The sequence below is a fragment of the Colossoma macropomum genome, unplaced genomic scaffold (assembly GCF_904425465.1).
Source record: "Colossoma macropomum unplaced genomic scaffold, Colossoma_macropomum, whole genome shotgun sequence".
Lineage (NCBI taxonomy): Eukaryota > Metazoa > Chordata > Actinopteri > Characiformes > Serrasalmidae > Colossoma > Colossoma macropomum.
In genome coordinates this window covers 6,036,899-6,051,314 of record NW_023494809.1, presented here as the reverse complement: position 1 = coordinate 6,051,314, position 14,416 = coordinate 6,036,899, and the positions used below count along the sequence as shown (strand labels likewise).

Genomic DNA, 14,416 nt, shown 5'->3' with positions numbered 1-14,416 from the left:
ATGTTGATGATGGAAAAAAGTGGAAAATCTGGAATAATACGTTTTCTTTGGGGACTATTTTGCCTCACAGCGCCCTGCATGTATCCCTCCACCATGAATGGAGTTTAAGTTCTCTAAACTATCCTAAAACAGTGTCTCAGTCATCAGGCAGTGAATTCATAACCATTTCATGTAGGAACTTTCTGTGAGGGAGCTTTTAGAGGTGGACGTCTGGTTCCTATCACCACCACTGTGAACAGCTCTGACTCAGTAAGTTTCTCTAGAACAGAGAGTTTCACACCAAACCACTCTGAACCGCTCTGAACCACTCTGCTTACATCTTAACCATTTAATTATGCAGAAGTAAAAAAAAAAAATCGTGACATTTCTCCATAAATGATGAAAAAAAAACATTTTATTTTTACATAATAAATTTAATAATTGTATATTATAGTATTAACACTGAATCAGATTCTTAACATGAGCAAAACAGAAAATGAGCTGTGCTTCGTCTTTATGTGGGATTGGTCGATGATGTCTGTGGTGGGCGGGGCCGCAGTAGCAGGGCGGCGTTTGGGGTCAAACCGCAGGCTAGGAGAGTCTGGGTGTCATCGCTATGGCAACGCTGAGGGAATGCACTGATGATGTCATATGGAGGACAGGAGGAGCCTCTGTGATAAACAATAATAAGGATCATAAACTGGACACACTGTTGAGCTGTACTATAAACCGAAAGACAGAACACTGCTCCACCTGTGAGCGTCCAGGTGTTGGCGCAGGTGAGCGATGGTGTCGGAGAAAAGCATTTTCAGGATGAACGTTTTCTCTCCATCCTCAGACTTCACTCGCAGGGTCGTGACCTCGGCCTCTGAGCGGCCAGCTTCGCTGGACTCCAACCTTAAAGCAGACACACCTGTTCAGCGTGACCTGTTCACCTTAAGCTTTAGGAACGTTTTCAGTGGTGTTTAATAGGGGTGTGAAAATGTGCGTCATGCTGTGTGTCTGAAACTGGCTGAACTACATTCTAACTACATTCTAACTACATTCTAACTTTAAAATTATTTAAAAAAATAATTCTGAATACCAGAAATACTGATTTAAATCTAATCCTGGTGAAATTTGAGATTTCATGATTGACTGCTGCATTTCCTAAAAAAAATCAAATTGAGTTGAATCGTAGTGAAGATAGAGATTTTGTAATTCATTGACTCATTTCATGAAGTCAAATTGTTGTGATTTTTTTTTTATTTACTGAATCATTTCCTAAAGAATAAAACTGAGTCAAGTAATTATGATTTCATTTCATTTAAATTTGTGATTTTGTGATTCATTGAATCAACTCCTAAAGACTTATAATTAAGTCAAATCATGGTGAAATTTAAGATTTTGCGAGTCATTTCGTGAACCATTTCTGAAAGATTCAAATTGTGGCAAATTGTGGTGAAATTTGAGATTTATGATTCACTGCATTATTTTCTACAGAACTGTCATTGAGTCCAGTCATAGTGATATTTTGGGATTTCATGATTCACTGAATAATAAAAAGAGCTGAATCGGGGTGAAATTTAAAATTTTGCGAATCTCTGAATCACTTCCTAAAGAATCATACTTGAACTGAATCGTGTGGTCGGAGATTTAAACCCCCACTGTTCTGCAGAGGTGTTTCAGAGGCTGCTGTGAGTTTGGGTACCTCTCTCTCAGAGTCTGCAGAGCAGGAGTTTCTATAACGCTGACTGAATGACTCTGAGCTCCACCAGCTGAACCCTGCAGACAGATAGAAGATACACGAATGAAATAACTCATACAAAATCTCACTGTCCTGTAATATACATATTATTCAGCTGTGAACTGTGACTGTTAGAGGTTCGAGATTAACCAGAAACATTTGAAGCTGGTAAAAGTCATTCCATAAGTTTAATCTGAATCTTGTAACAGACATGATCGTCTGTCTGAGCTTGTGTGTTTCAGTGTTACAGCGACTCTTTCAGTAAAGAGTTCTGACTCAGAGCTGCCGCCACTGTTTTACATTCATAACAACTAACCAGAACCGGCTTAGACTACGACTCATATTCACAGCCAGTTATCTAGAACTTTCAATGGACTAGGTTTGGTGTCACTTGTAAAACAAAGTGTGTTTGGGACAAGTGTTTGGGTGTTTCAACATTTTAACCCTTTAATTTCCAACCAAAACTTAACAATGAAATAAGAGCATTTCCGCAATACTTGCAATGTTTGAAAATAACAAGCAGGATTATATTAAATAAAACTGAACTAAAAATCACAGACATGCATTTTATGTTGTCAGACATCATTTAACCTGTTCTGAAGGCCTGGAAGGCCCTGAGGGTTCCCCACTGCTATTATTAGAGAATAAAGGAATCCCACAGTGTGCACCGTGCAGTGGTCTTACCTGCAGGTGGGCTTTCAGTGAGGAGCGAATATTGATCACTTTGCCTCCTTTCACCACACTCTCTGGGAGCTTATTCAGGAACTGCTCCATGGACAACTTCCGACCTTTAAATCACACGCAGCAGCAGTTTAACGTACGAGATTGAATTTAAAGGAACAGTTTGGCAAAACAAATCACGTTTCCACAGTTTTCCACCCTCAATCCTGCCGCGACGTTTGGTGCCTTTGGTTTTACACCTGAGCTACGAGGCTAATGTAGCTAACAAGTAATGGAAGCTTAAATCAGAGAATTTCTACCGTGGAGAATTGACACTCGATAATGTCCTCCAGGTTGGTCAGATGCTAGAGGGCGCTCCTGAAATAAATGGGTTCCTATGGAGCTACTGAGCAAAATCATAGTTTGTGAACGCTTAACCAATTTTATCCAGAAAAAAGTAAACATTTTTTGCTTCATTCACCCCATTCATTGAGCACTCGCTCATGGGCGCCCTCTAGTGTTTCACAGTAATTTTTGATATCATGGTAGAAACAGGTAGTGGCTCCTTAAATTGGCTCTGGTTATACCAGAGAATTTGTAGAGAGCAGAATTTCCATTCTGTAACGTCTTCCGGGTTTCTCAAAAGCTAGAGGGCGCTCCCGAGCACATCCAAATTGAATGGAGCATTTCAGCAAAATCATAGTTTATAAATACTAAAACATTTTTAATGTAAAATAATACATTCATATCCTGAACACAGAACAGCGTAAAACATTTCAACCCCGCTGTTATAATTTTAAGAGCTTTTAAACTCGAGTTATAGGAGTACGAACAGCCAATGAGCTGCTTCGCTTGCCAACCAATCAGCACTCAGGAGCAGTAATGTTAGCGTCCTGCTGCCCAAAACCCGTTTACTGTAGAAAAAGGAAACATACAGGTGAGATTTCTTTGTTTTTTTTAGTGAAATCCATCCTTCTACTTTCTAAAACTAAAGGAAAGTTCTGGTTCAGTGATTAGAAACTATTTTAACTTTTCGTTTTTAGCCCTTTAGCTCCATTCACTGCCATTCATTGAGGACTCAGTCATGTTTTTGTTATAACAGGGAAATAGGAAGAGGCCAGACTCCTCATAAACCAGCTCTGGTTATACTTAGAGATGTTAAAAGGAGGAGACGGTAACTAGTTAAAATATGAATGGGAAAGCTTGTAATGCTCAACACGGTGGCTATCACGGAGAAAGTCCCGCCCTTCAATAAAAAGAGCCAATCAGCTTGCTAGTTACACCCCCCTCGTTTTGGAGACCTGCGCGAGGTATTTCTACTCATATTTTTTACTAAATATACTGATCCTAGATCAGCACTGTAACTCCTGCTGGTCTGATAAACACGATCTCAGTGTAAAGGTCATCATTAGCTGGGTGCTGACCTGTTAACTGGCTCTGGCTTTGCATGCATCTGTCCTCCTCTCGGTGGTCCAGCAGTTTCTCCTCTGAACCCCCCACCGTGTGACCTTTCCCTGGAAACCCAGGAGCCCGTCTCACCCTGAACTCCTCCTCCCGTCTGTCATAGACCTGCATGGATAGATATGAAATTACAAACATCATCAAAAAATGCAAAACCAACTTCTTAGACTGAACTTAATGCTCTAAATACCAAAATAATTGATAATATGCTTATGAATGAAGTGTGAATACAGGCATAGAGACACACACACACCTGAAAGACAACCCCCTCTGGAAACTTCTCCTGCAGCTCTGAGGGGAAATATCCATCCATCAGGTCCTGCATGCACCGCTGGAGTTCAGCAAGGAAAGAAAAAGAGGAACCATCAGCACGACTCTGAGATACCCAACCTGCTTAGAGCATCTTCTTTCTTTCTTCTTCTTCCTCTATAAATAAAACATGATATTATTAATGATAAATAAATGAAGTATGATAAACCTGGGTGCTGGGGTCCTGGTAGGGACGGAAGGGGCCGTTGAACATCACAATGCCATTTTTGTAGAGCCACAGAGGAACCGGATCCTGCTGGGTCAGTTTGGCTCCTCCAGGAACCGACGTCACATAGGACTGACCCTCACCGGCCAGGATATTCAGGTCCATAATGTTCTGCAGAGCCAGGTCAAAGTTCATGGAGAACCTCCTGACCAGAGAAGCTCCTGTAAAGAGGTAAAATGTGAAATTTATAGAATTTATAGGTTTTTCTCTCACTTTCAGACTCAAGAACAGTTATTTATCCTCAAAAGAAAAGTCAATACGTTCTGAAAACGCACTGTTACTGGTATTTACCCTCAAGGCTGCCGCATACCGGACACAGACACTGTGAGTCATTGTAGCCCCAGTGAACCTAAGTAGGTTAATCTTGACCTCCTTTTGTCTAAGTCGGAGAAAGCTACAGTGAGAAAGCTAACCACCAAGCGAAAGCTAACCTAGCAAGCTTAACTGAGCTGCAAGAACATCTGTTTTCTTTGGCCATGCCAGCGTTCCCTGGGTGCGCATCCAGCAGTAAAGTGAATTAGAACCTTCTTTAAGGTTCCCCATATAAAAGCTGGATGATGTTTTAGTGAGTGGACGCAGCGGGGTCCACAGCGCCACCTGTATACATAGAGCTTAACTCATGCTCCTTTTAAAACTGAATTTCTGGAGTTCAGTTTAATTTTTGATACAAATTTTCATTTCATTTCATTCTCAGCACTGTAGTAACACTGACGTGGTGGTGGTGTGTTAGTGTGTGTTGTGCTGGTCTGAGTGGATCAGACACAGCAGTGCTGCTGGAGTTTTTAAACACTGTGTCCACTCACTGTCCACTCTATTAGACACTCCTACCTTGTCAGTCCACCTTGTAGATGTAAAGTCAGAGACGATAGCTCATCTGCTGCTGCACAGTTTGTGTTGGTCATCCTCTAGTCCTTCATCAGTGGTCACAGGACGCTGCCCACAGGACACTGTTGGCTGGATATTTTTGTTTGGTGGACTATTCTCAGTCCAGCAGCGACACTGAGGTGTTTAAAAACTCCAGCAGCACTGCTGTGTCTGATCCACTTAGACCAGCACAACACACACTAACACACCACCACCATGTCAGTGTTACTGCAGTGCTGAGAATGACCCACCACTCAGATAGTACCTGCTCTGTGAGGGTCCATGGGGGTCCTGACCACTGAAGAACAGGGTAAAAGGGGGCCAACAAAGTATGCAAGGAAATATATAGAAATATATGTGAGCTTGTCTGTATCAGTTTCTCAAGAAACTGATTTGTTTCTCAAGAAATTGGTCCCAGTGTAAATCAGAGCGTGACTGGTTGATTCTTCTGTCACTTCCATATTACGTTGGTAGTTAATCTAATGTGTGAGGCCTTCAGTCCAACTCCTGAAGTCCTAACCAATGGGAGAGCTTGCCCAGCTGTATCTATCTAGTTACCACAAAGAAAACAATTTTGATTGGATATGTTTTCATTGGACATTTCATGAAAATAACCCTCTTGTTTCCAACTAAAGCTTAACTAAAACTCCAACTAGGACTCAGTTAGGTTCCCTAAGGTATTATTTATTGCACATTGTATGTTATCAAAGTCGTCTTCTGAGCCACATCAGTTCTGCTCGTTTTACTGTTTGTTATTTTAATGTAACGTTTGAATCTTTTCTGATACCTGGTTGCCACAGTGTGTGTCCTGAGTCCGCTGGCTCTGCCGTGTCGTGATCCTCACTGTCTCCAACCCAGATCATCCCATAGTCATTCAGAAACCTCTGAGCAAAACAAAAAAAACCCTTATTTTCATGTCAAGCCAAACTTTATTATCATTCCATTTGATCATAGACAGGTTTTGAGTGCAGAGCACTCAAGAGAAATTCCCTCCAAATCACTGTGCTCCATATAAAGCAGCATTCCGGCCTAAAGCTACAGTTTAATATGTTATTTGTCTTGTTTTGTAATAATACATACTGCAGCATCTCTCTCTACAATCCCCTGCATGCTTTATGTAAATACATCGTACAACCACTGTGAATCCCTGCGGTGTCACCCAATCCTGACTGCTAGCCTAGCCAGTCTAATAAATACAGATGTGATATTCAGCTTCTGGTGAACTGGTTTTTCAACAGTTCTCACCTTTAAGACGCACCATCACAAGGAATTTACACTCTTTTCCATAATGCTCCAGATGTATCTGGTCAGCCAAGACATGACTGGAGTTCAAAATTTGCTAGTTTAGTTTAGAACTGGACCTGTAAGGCTAAAAATGCTAACAAACTCAGCCCACCACAAACATTGCACTTTGGCCCTTGATCCCCTGATCTACAGATTCCGGCAACAGGATGCAAGCAAGCATGTTTACAACAGATGTAGGGATTACAGGGGTTAAATTTTTCATTTTGGCTGGAGTTTCCCTTAAACAGAACTGCCGCAAACAAGAGGACAACTGACATCAGCGCAAAAGTGAACAAACACTATAATAAATATAGACAAGAAACTAATCAATCATTAATTAGAGAATAACAGACAGCAAGACAGAATACAGTGATCCAGTCTGTAGGACTATTAAAGGGCCCATATGAGACAATTTTTGAATCTTCTTTTTTCCTTTATTATATTTGTCTGGTTTATGTATCAAAGCAATCAGTTCATTTTTACATGACCATCTTCCTTCTCTTTAGCACTTAAACTGTTGCTGTTACTGTGCATTTAAGACTGATATATGTAAATGAGGTCTACTCTGATAGGCTGCCCTGTATTGTGCCTTATTCAAAAAGGTGTCCAGACTGAAATAGTCCTTAGTGTGAAACATCCATTTTTTTTATTATATGGGCCCTTTAAAAGAGACCTTCAGTGGTTTTTAAGAATGCAGCACTGTCTCAGATTCCTCAGCCGAACTGACGAGACTCTCACCTCCATTTCCCACACTTGGTTCTGAAGTTTGTGGCACTTTTCAGCCAGTCCTTCTTCCTCGCACTGCTCGCCTTCTGTTTTCTCTATGATCGTACAGGGGAAATCATTTTTGTTAGATTTGGTCAAATTTTACAATAAGTATAAATCCAAAGAGACTTAACACGTCCTCTACACAGACACACTAAAATACAGCATTTTTATGCAAAATCTGAGTGCACAATTCCAACAATATGGAATATATATATATATATATATATATATATATATATATATATATATATATGTAAGTCAATGGAACCAAACATCCAAGTCATTTTGGGCTGTTTCTTTTGGTCCAGTCATCATGAAATTTATATACAGTGTAAAGAACAACAGGCATTTTCAAATGATGTCAAAAACTGAATAACAACAAAAATGAAAATACAGTTTTGTTCCTATATATATATATATATATATATATATATATAAAATGTGCCATCAGTTGTTGGTAAACTTGTTGGTTTATTTTTTATGTTATGCTCAGCAAATACACAGTAACTGTGCATTACATTTGCACATGACTGTATATATTTTCTGAGTTTCCTTGAACGCTGCAGAAAATTTGTAAATTCAAACCTCAAGCGGAGTTAAAATGTTTAAACGTGAGTTCAAAGATCAGGAGCAACGGGATTCAATTTAATCTACATTTACTGTAAAACTAAAACTGTAGTCAAAATGGCAGTTTAAATGTAACCCTGATTATTTTTAACCTGGTTTGCTGACAACTGGATTAACCTTGATTTAATCCAAGTTTAAACTTAAGCTCTGTTGGCGCGACCCACCCTTTCAGGTATCAGATGAATTAAAAAGTGTAAACAAAGATTTACTCTCTGGCCAGGTTACTGTCTGGGCTGCACTGATCTTATACTGTAATCAGTCTAGTGGCCACTAGGTGGTGCTGCAATAGTGTATGACCTCCATGCTGTTATTTTGATCTGCTTGCAGGATGTCAGTCATTTTATGATTTTATGCACTTGTATTATGCAAATGTAAGTCTCCACCCCTCTGCTCCAGATTGGTTCAGCTCTAACTCCACCCCCTCAGCTTCACCTGCTCCCTGTACGTTCTGATTAAGGCCTGTTTGGCTTGGCTTTGTGTTCTCACAACTCTTGGCTGCTTGTCTTTACTCTAGAACCGTTTCCCTGTTCTAGGGTTTCCAGTTTTTCCACCTCTGCCTGTCTGCGTTCTCATCAGCTGCCATGCATCAAACAACCTCCAACTCAATTCTGCTGCAGCAAGTAAGTCCTGAACAGCGTATTTCTTTATATTAGTGCTAGATACATACAACAGAGCAACATATGAACTACATGTCAATGAGATGCTGTATGTAATGTATATATACTATAAGTATAAAAGTAAATAAGTACTAATCCTCACTGTCATATGCAAAAGTTTCAACACCCCAGGTCAAATTTAAGGTGTTGCTGAGTGAATGCAAGTTACCACATCCTCTACACAGAACTTGAAGGGGGAAAACAAACCACCGGTGAACCTACACGTCTTCTGAGCGGGGTCGGGCAGAATACTTTGAAAAAGTAGTGTTAACTGAATACTAAATGCACTGTACTCAATGTATTCAGTGAAGTATTCCATAAAGTAATGTGTTCAGAATACAAACTGATAAAGTACCTGGTGAAAAACTCCCTTTTTAAACCCAAAATAATGACAAACTACTGCTATAATTTTACTTATTTCATGCTCTTTCCTGTTACTCGTTGGCAGTTGTGTTTGTGTTATTCTTCTCATCACATGTTTCATGAAAAATTCACTGAATACAAAATTCTCAGTGTTATTTTGGCTCTCATCACCTGCTTTAGTCCACTGCTGCTCCCATAATCTCACTGCCCTTTCATGACCTAAGACAACAATTTGCCATATCCCAACAACAAAATCACGCAAATTTGACTATAAAGTGAGTAGATGTATGATTTTCAGCTAAAGATGTGTATGTAACTTGCCACGGAACGCATGCACCAGTCCGGGACCACACCAAAGCTGAGCTTATCACTCGTGAACATGTGCACTACTGAATTCAGTCATCCTTCAAAAGAGTTTACTAACACTGAGATTAATAACTGGTCACATTGATTTATCAGTCTACTCAGGCTTTAGCAGAGCTCAGTAACACTGAGATTAATAACCGATCACATTGATTTATCAGTCTACTCAGGCTTTAGCAGAGCTCAGTAACACTGAGATTAATAACTGATCACATTGATTTATCAGTCTACTCAGGCTTTAGCAGAGCTCAGTAACACAGATTAATAACTGATCACATTGATTTATCAGTCCACTCAGGCTTTAGCAGAGCTCAGTAACACAGATTAATAACTGATCACATTGATTTATCGGTCTACTCAGGCTTTAGCAGAGCTCAGTAACACTGAGATTAATAACTGATCACATTGATTTATCAGTCTACTCAGGCTTTAGCAGAGCTCAGTAACACAGATTAATAACTGATCACATTGATTTATCAGTCCACTCAGGCTTTAGCAGAGCTCAGTAACACAGATTAATACTGATCACATTGATTTATCGGTCTACTCAGGCTTTAGCAGAGCTCAGTAACGCTGAGATTAATAACTGATCACATTGATTTATCGGTCTACTCAGGCTTTAGCAGAGCTCAGTAACACTGAGATTAATAACTGATCACATTGATTTATCAGTCTACTCAGGCTTTAGCAGAGCTCAGTAACACTGAGATTAATAACTGATCACATTGATTTATCGGTCTACTCAGGCTTTAGCAGAGCTCAGTAACACTGAGATTAATACTGATCACATTGATTTATCAGTCTACTCAGGCTTTAGCAGAGCTCAGTAACACTGAGATTAATAACTGATCACATTGATTTATCAGTCTACTCAGGCTTTAGCAGAGCTCAGTAACACTGAGATTAATAACTGATCACATTGATTTATCAGTCTACTCAGGCTTTAGCAGAGCTCAGTAACGCTGAGATTAATAACTGATCACATTGATTTATCAGTCTACTCAGGCTTTAGCAGGACTTCATTCTTTATTCTGAATACATATTCTTAATACTCGTAGTAAAGTAATGCTGATGATGATAAAATAGCGATAAGTCTGAATTTGTTTGGTGACCTTTTTCAAAACTACCATAAAACAGTGTCTCAGTCATCAGGCAGTGAATTCATAACCATTTCATGTAACTTTCTGTGAGGGAGCTTTTAGAGGTGGACGTCTGGTTCCTATCACCACCACTGTGAACAGTTCTGTAGGTTTCTCTAGAACAGAGCGTTTCATACCAAACCACTCTGTTTACATCTTAAATGGTTATGCATGGATTATGCATTTTTAAAAACTGGTGTAATTCCCTTTAAATGTGATGTCTTCTACCAGTTTTATTGCTCAACTTCTGTGTATTTGCTGAACTTATTGAAAAGAAAAAACAAAATACAAAATGTGCCATAACTTTTGCACAGGCCACATTTTAAGTTCTATTCTTCTTCCAGTATATTAAACTATGCAAATAAATAGCAGTTGTGTATTAAAATGTGTTCCCTGTAGAGGATGTTTTAACTCATTTTCACTCAGAAAATCAATAAAATCATTAAATTTGCCCAAATGTTTGCACATGACTGTGTATTATATTCTGCAACTAACTTAATATTTAATATTAGTGATATTACCTTGCAGTAGCTTAAGTTTTTCTTCCAGAACTGCTATTCTTCTTGCCTTATGACAAACAAAGTAAAAATAAACATGAAAGTACACAGAAATGCAGCCATAGCAACAACATTTATTGAAATTTGGTTCTGTTTTGTGTGAACAGAATGTAAGATTGTGGATGAAATGGCCCTCTTGGCGTTTTTGTTGTAATTTATAACTAAAAATCTGGTGAATGTTTATAATAACTGTAGGAATGTGCTGTATAAATACTACAGTGCAACAGCAAAACACTTAACTAAAGCACTTCTACTATGTTAAGTGAACACAGATGATGTAAAACAGGTTTTTTCTTTCTACTCAGCAGGAGAACTGTTTTAAATGGCCTACTGAGTAATTGGTCAGAAGCTGCTTGTGGCAGTGAGAAATGAGAAATGTGGCTGAATCTCAAATTCCTCCCTACTGCCCTACATAGTGCACTATGTGAGAGATGAAATTTGAGCTTCTGCCCTGCACACAGTGCACTGTTTGTCCAGTATGGAGTTGTGCATTGTGGCTGCGTCCCAAATGAATCTTTGTCAGACACATTATGCACTGTTTGAGTGCTGGAGCCCTTATTTTAAGGCCTATGTAGTGCACTATGTAGGGAGTAGGGGGCCATTTAAGGTGTTTTTCATCAGCGTGTTTTTTGTCTGAATGTGAAGCGCCTTACCTTGGTGTTGATGTCCAGCGCCTGAGCCTTGACCTTTCTCTCTAACTGACCCAGTTTCTGCACCATGCTGGACATCAGCTCAAAATCACTGGGTGGGCAGCCTGGGTCATTCACACAAGACATTTTAGCTTTTAGCTGTTAACTTCCACATCTGACAATGTGAATCTCATTTGGTCTGTATGTTCTCTGAACTCTGAGCAGAATTCTGAGTTTTTCTCACCAATTTTTCCTACATTTCTGTCTTTTCGTTGCAGATTTTTACCAAAACTGTATAAAGCATGACGTTTTATGTGAGTCATGCAGGATCATGAACAAAACAAAGCTCTGCATGCAGCTATTAAAGGGTCAATATCCTGGAAAACTGAATTGTCCTCACTTTTTAAAAATACTTGATTGATGAACAAATAAAGTTTCCAGACTTTTTCGTCCTGAAGTCATTAGGAGAGTTACAGCAATGATTGTTCTGTTTTTTGGGTTTTTGTTGAATGAGGCATAATATGGGTCAGCCAATCAAAACAAAGCTAATTTACATACACCGATCAGGCATTACATTCTGACCACCTCCTGGTTTCTACACTCATTGTCCATTTTATCAGCTCCACTTACTATATAGGTGCACTTTGTAGTTCTACAGTTACAGACTGTAGTCCATCTGTTTCTCTGATACTTTGTTAGCCCCCTTTTACCCTGTTCTTCAGTGGTCAGGACCCCCATGGACCCTCACAGAGCAGGTACTATTTGGGTGGTGGGTCATTCTCAGCACTGCAGTAACACTGACGTGGTGGTGGTGTGTTAGTGTGTGTTGTGCTGGTCTGAGTGGATCAGACACAGCAGTGCTGCTGGAGTTTTTAAACACTGTATCCACTCACTGTCCACTCTATTAGACACTCCTACCTTGTCAGTCCACCTTGTAGATGTAAAGTCAGAGGCTATAGCTCATCTGCTGCTGCACAGTTTGTGTTGGTCATCCTCTAGTCCTTCATCAGTGGTCACAGGACGCTGCCCACAGGACGCTGTTTGCTGAATATTTTTGGTTGGTGGACTATTCTCAGTCCAGCAGCGACACTGAGGTGTTTAAAAACTCCAGCAGCACTGCTGTGTCTGATCCACTCAGACCAGCACAACACACACTAACACACCACCACCACGTCAGTGTTACTGCAGTGCTGAGAATGATCCACCACCCAAATAGTACCTGCTCTGTGAGGGTCCATGGGGGTCCTGACCACTGAAGAACAGGGTAAAAGGGGGCTAAGAAAGTATCAGAGAAACAGATGGACTACAGTCTGTAACTGTAGAACTACAAAGTGCACCTATATAGTAAGTGGAGCTGATAAAATGGACAATGAGCGTAGAAACAAGGAGGTGGTCAGAATGTTATGCCAGATTGGTGTATATTATAACATGTTGCATGATGTAAGCATGCAGTTAGCACTATGCTAACATAGCAGCTAACATTAGCTTCTATTACTTGTTAGCTACATTAGCCTCGTAGCTCCAGTGCTAAAACTAAAGAAGCTAAACTTCCGACGCTGAATCTGTCTTGGCTGATGCTCTACATTTTGATGTAAGAGGAAGCTGAGTGAATTTGATTTGCCTAACTAGCTTTTAAATGCCTTTTCTTTGTTCCGGGCGACGTGTATGTTCTATATATATTTATAGCTCAGCCTGGGAATTTGGAATGAAGAGAAATTGGTTTTAATGAGTCCCCGATCCTGTCTATCTGCATTTTAGACATTCGTTTCAGATTCAGCGCCGAGGGCTGCGGCGTTATTGTTTCAGAATTTGGGCGACGTGAGAACCTGCGGCAGTAATAAGAGCACAAGCTGTTAAACTGGGACACACAGAGATAAAATGAAAGCATTTTAAACACATTTAAGAAACACTCCTTCAAAATACATTCCAACTGCTTCCACGGAAGACTCAAGGATCAACACACCTTTGCCCTTTGTTAGCCATTAAAGGAGAATTCCACCCATTTTTCAAAATTTCTGCAGAACTGAGTGTGTGAGATGTAAACAGTGATTCAGAGTGGTTTGGTGTGAAATGGTTAGAGATATCTTTACAGTGGTGGTGATAGGAACCAGGCGTCGCCATGACTACAACACAAATATAGACATTTTATTTACTATCCAGAACCACCGGTGAACCTACACGAGTCTTCTGAGTCTATATGGAATGTTGATGATGGAAAATAGTGGAAAGTCTGAAATAATACGTTTTCTTTGGGGACTATTTTGCCTCACAGCGCCCTGAATGTATCCCTCCACCATGAATGGATTTAAAGCATATGTGTTTAGGCCAAAACTTTCTGAAACAATGTCTTGGCCTACGTTAGTTTAGACTCGCCTACTCATACTGAGGTCATAAGGAGTGTTATAAGCCCATGTTGCTTTTGGAACAAGGGCAGCCAATCAGAACAGGGCTTGTTTACACATCAGTCTTAAAGGTACAGTAACAAAAACAGCCTGTTTAGTTCTAAGGGACGAAGAGAGGTTGGAAAATAGTCATGTAAGAATGGATTATAGCTTTTTCGGAACAAAAATCAACATAAATGGGCCTCACAGGGGAGGAAAAAGGTGAAATATTGACCCTTTAAGCACTCTCAAGACCCTAAACGTTAATGATGATGTTTCTGGTCACCTTCTTTGGGATTCCTCTTTTGCATGACCTTTGACCTCAGAGAGGCAAGGCTGTCCGTGACCTCTGGTCCCTGTCTGATCCTGAGGGAAAAAGTCTGTAAGCAGCGCAGCTTCATCTAAACGAGCAAAGAGACAGATT

At 40.0% G+C, this 14,416-nt stretch overlaps 2 protein-coding genes across 4 annotated transcripts in view; one reads left to right on the top strand and one right to left on the bottom strand.

Moving 5' to 3' along the window:
• Positions 1-458: 458 nt before the first annotated feature.
• The window catches only part of ubxn11 (UBX domain protein 11), an 18,917-nt gene continuing 4,959 nt past the window's right edge, over positions 459-14,416 (bottom strand). For all 3 annotated transcript variants that reach the window (XM_036558475.1, XM_036558476.1, XM_036558477.1), the window contains 12 exons: positions 14,279-14,393; positions 11,636-11,736; positions 10,947-10,992; positions 7,248-7,330; positions 6,013-6,109; positions 4,305-4,522; positions 4,080-4,157; positions 3,790-3,934; positions 2,390-2,493; positions 1,670-1,743; positions 733-876; positions 459-650 (listed from right to left, as the gene is read on the bottom strand). In XM_036558475.1, the coding sequence (XP_036414368.1) occupies positions 494-650; positions 733-876; positions 1,670-1,743; positions 2,390-2,493; positions 3,790-3,934; positions 4,080-4,157; positions 4,305-4,522; positions 6,013-6,109; positions 7,248-7,330; positions 10,947-10,992; positions 11,636-11,736; positions 14,279-14,393 (1,362 nt within the window). In that variant the 3' untranslated portion in view covers positions 459-493. The remainder of the gene's footprint in view (positions 651-732; positions 877-1,669; positions 1,744-2,389; positions 2,494-3,789; positions 3,935-4,079; positions 4,158-4,304; positions 4,523-6,012; positions 6,110-7,247; positions 7,331-10,946; positions 10,993-11,635; positions 11,737-14,278; positions 14,394-14,416) is intronic.
• Positions 8,389-14,416, top strand: part of atp2c1 (ATPase secretory pathway Ca2+ transporting 1) — a 71,072-nt gene continuing 65,044 nt past the window's right edge. Inside the window, exon 1 of the mRNA XM_036558467.1 lies at positions 8,389-8,524. Within this exon, the coding sequence (XP_036414360.1) occupies positions 8,486-8,524 (39 nt within the window). The 5' untranslated portion in view covers positions 8,389-8,485. The remainder of the gene's footprint in view (positions 8,525-14,416) is intronic.